Below are 1,761 nucleotides of genomic sequence, written 5' to 3' on the forward strand. Positions count from 1 at the left end.
GACGGATTGCCTGCACAAGGTTTTGGAAGAGAAATCCGTCCGCCGGTGGACGGATTGCCATCCAATGTTGGTGAAAAAGTTCGGTCCACCGGTGGACGGATTGCGGCACAAGGATGCAAGAGGAATCCGTCCGCCAGTGGACAAATTGCCTTCCAATGTTGGCGAAAGGTTCGGTCCACCTGTGGACGGATTACTGGACAAGGACGCAAGAGGAATCCGTCCGCCGGTGGACGGATTGCCTTCCAATGTTGGTGGAAAAGTTCGGTCCACCGGTGGACGGAATACGGCACAAGGATGCAAGAGGAATCCGTCTGTCGGTGGACGGATTGCCTTCCAATGTTGGCGAAAGGGTTCGGAGAATTCTTTCCACCGGTGGACAGGTTTCGGCAAAAATGGGAAGAGCTATCGGTTAGGCGTTGGATGGATTTTTATGGGTTAAAGCTAGGGTTAAACTAAGTTTGACTTTTTTATTTTTTAGGAAATTTCAGAAAATACGAATACCTTGCAAGTCCTTACTTCCCGAAGATCTTTTCGATTCCAGCATGGATGTGCCTTGGGCCGGACTGGCTGAACGACAACATTGCCGCATCACAGGTGTGCGACGGGGTTCGCTGAACCGCCCGTCCTTTCGTATTATTTTTATCACCATTTGCGATGGATCCCTCGTCCCTACCAAGTACGCGTTCCGGACTCCCTACCAAGTACGCATTCTGGAATCGACCACCCTCAAACTGGTAAAACTTTTTCTTGATTAAGTTTATCTGCAACTAACCTTCTTTTTTTTAGGCCAACTCGACTCCATCTGTACTGAGGTGCAGATCTTTCGGGCCGTGTACGACAGGTGCAAGTGCAACGCAGATGGAAGGAACGTCGACAACGTCGTATCCAAAGTTCGCTTTTCGTTGAAGACAGTAGAACAGCTGCTGAGCGTAGTTCGTCTGTCGGGAATCCTCGATTCGGATCATCTGCTGGACGCGATCACGGAAAAGACGGCCTCGACGCAATTGCCTTACCGTGGAGCGCTGTGGCCAGAGGAGAACGTCGCGTGCAACAAGTTCAACTCGAAGATCATCCAGGGTGAGCTCAAATCTGAAGCTGGTGGGAAGTCAGACGAGTGCGCACTGGTTCCACAAGGGCGTGTGAAGTCCGCTGGATTTTGGTACGGCCACGAACCCGAACGGGGTCATCTTCGGTGGTTGCGAAGGTGGCGTCATCCAGGTTTACAGCGCTTTGAAGCTGTTGGGCGGGGAGAACGCGCTGATGGCCCAGCAGGACAAACACAACGGAGTGGTGCGCAGTATGGACTACAATCCGTACCAGAATAAACTGTTGGCCTCGGGAGCGTCGGAGTCGGAAAGCTTTATCTGGGATCTAAACATCACGGCGACGCCGATGAGCCCAGGAGCGAAGGCGCAACCGTTTGAGGACGTTCAGGGTCTCGCGTTGTATCATCGGGAATCTCCGCAAGAATGAACCCATCATCAAACTGACCGACAACCAATCGCGGATCCGTTGGCGCGCGCCGTCCAGTGGCACCCGGAAGTGGCCACCCAGTTGTTGGTAGCCAGCGAGGAAGATCAAGCCCCCTCCGTTCAACTGTGGGATCTCCGCTACGCGACTACCCCCACCAAAACCTTCCACATCTACCAGCGGGGTGTCCTCGGTCTGACCTGGTGCCCGAAGGATTTCGACCTGGTCGCTTCCTGCGGCAAAGACAACAAAATCTACTGCTGGAACCAAAGCTCCGAAGAGCAAAACGGG

General features: G+C 53.3%; 1 protein-coding gene across 1 annotated transcript; it reads right to left on the reverse strand.

Moving 5' to 3' along the window:
• Window positions 1-448: 448 nt before the first annotated feature.
• On the reverse strand, window positions 449-1,214 carry LOC119769285. The gene is made up of 4 exons (XM_038261255.1): window positions 1,174-1,214; window positions 1,014-1,121; window positions 773-938; window positions 449-710 (listed from the first exon to the last, which is right to left on the reverse strand). Exons 1-4 carry the CDS (start codon window positions 1,212-1,214, stop codon window positions 513-515), a joined length of 513 nt encoding a protein of 170 aa, XP_038117183.1. The 3' UTR covers window positions 449-512.
• Between the last annotated feature and the right edge of the window lie 547 nt (window positions 1,215-1,761).

Source organism: Culex quinquefasciatus, chromosome 3 (genome assembly GCF_015732765.1).
Source record: "Culex quinquefasciatus strain JHB chromosome 3, VPISU_Cqui_1.0_pri_paternal, whole genome shotgun sequence".
NCBI classification, from domain to species: domain Eukaryota; kingdom Metazoa; phylum Arthropoda; class Insecta; order Diptera; family Culicidae; genus Culex; species Culex quinquefasciatus.

Coding starts and splice junctions, on each gene's coding strand:
- LOC119769285 (XM_038261255.1), bottom strand. CDS start 1,214: ATGACGCCACCTTCGCAACCACCGAAGATGACCCCGTTCGG. Junction 1,122..1,173: donor CCGAAGATGACCCCGTTCGG/GTTCGTGGCCGT, acceptor TTGTGGAACCAG/TGCGCACTCGTCTGACTTCC. Junction 711..772: donor GTTGGCCTAAAAAAAAGAAG/GTTAGTTGCAGA, acceptor GGTCGATTCCAG/AATGCGTACTTGGTAGGGAG.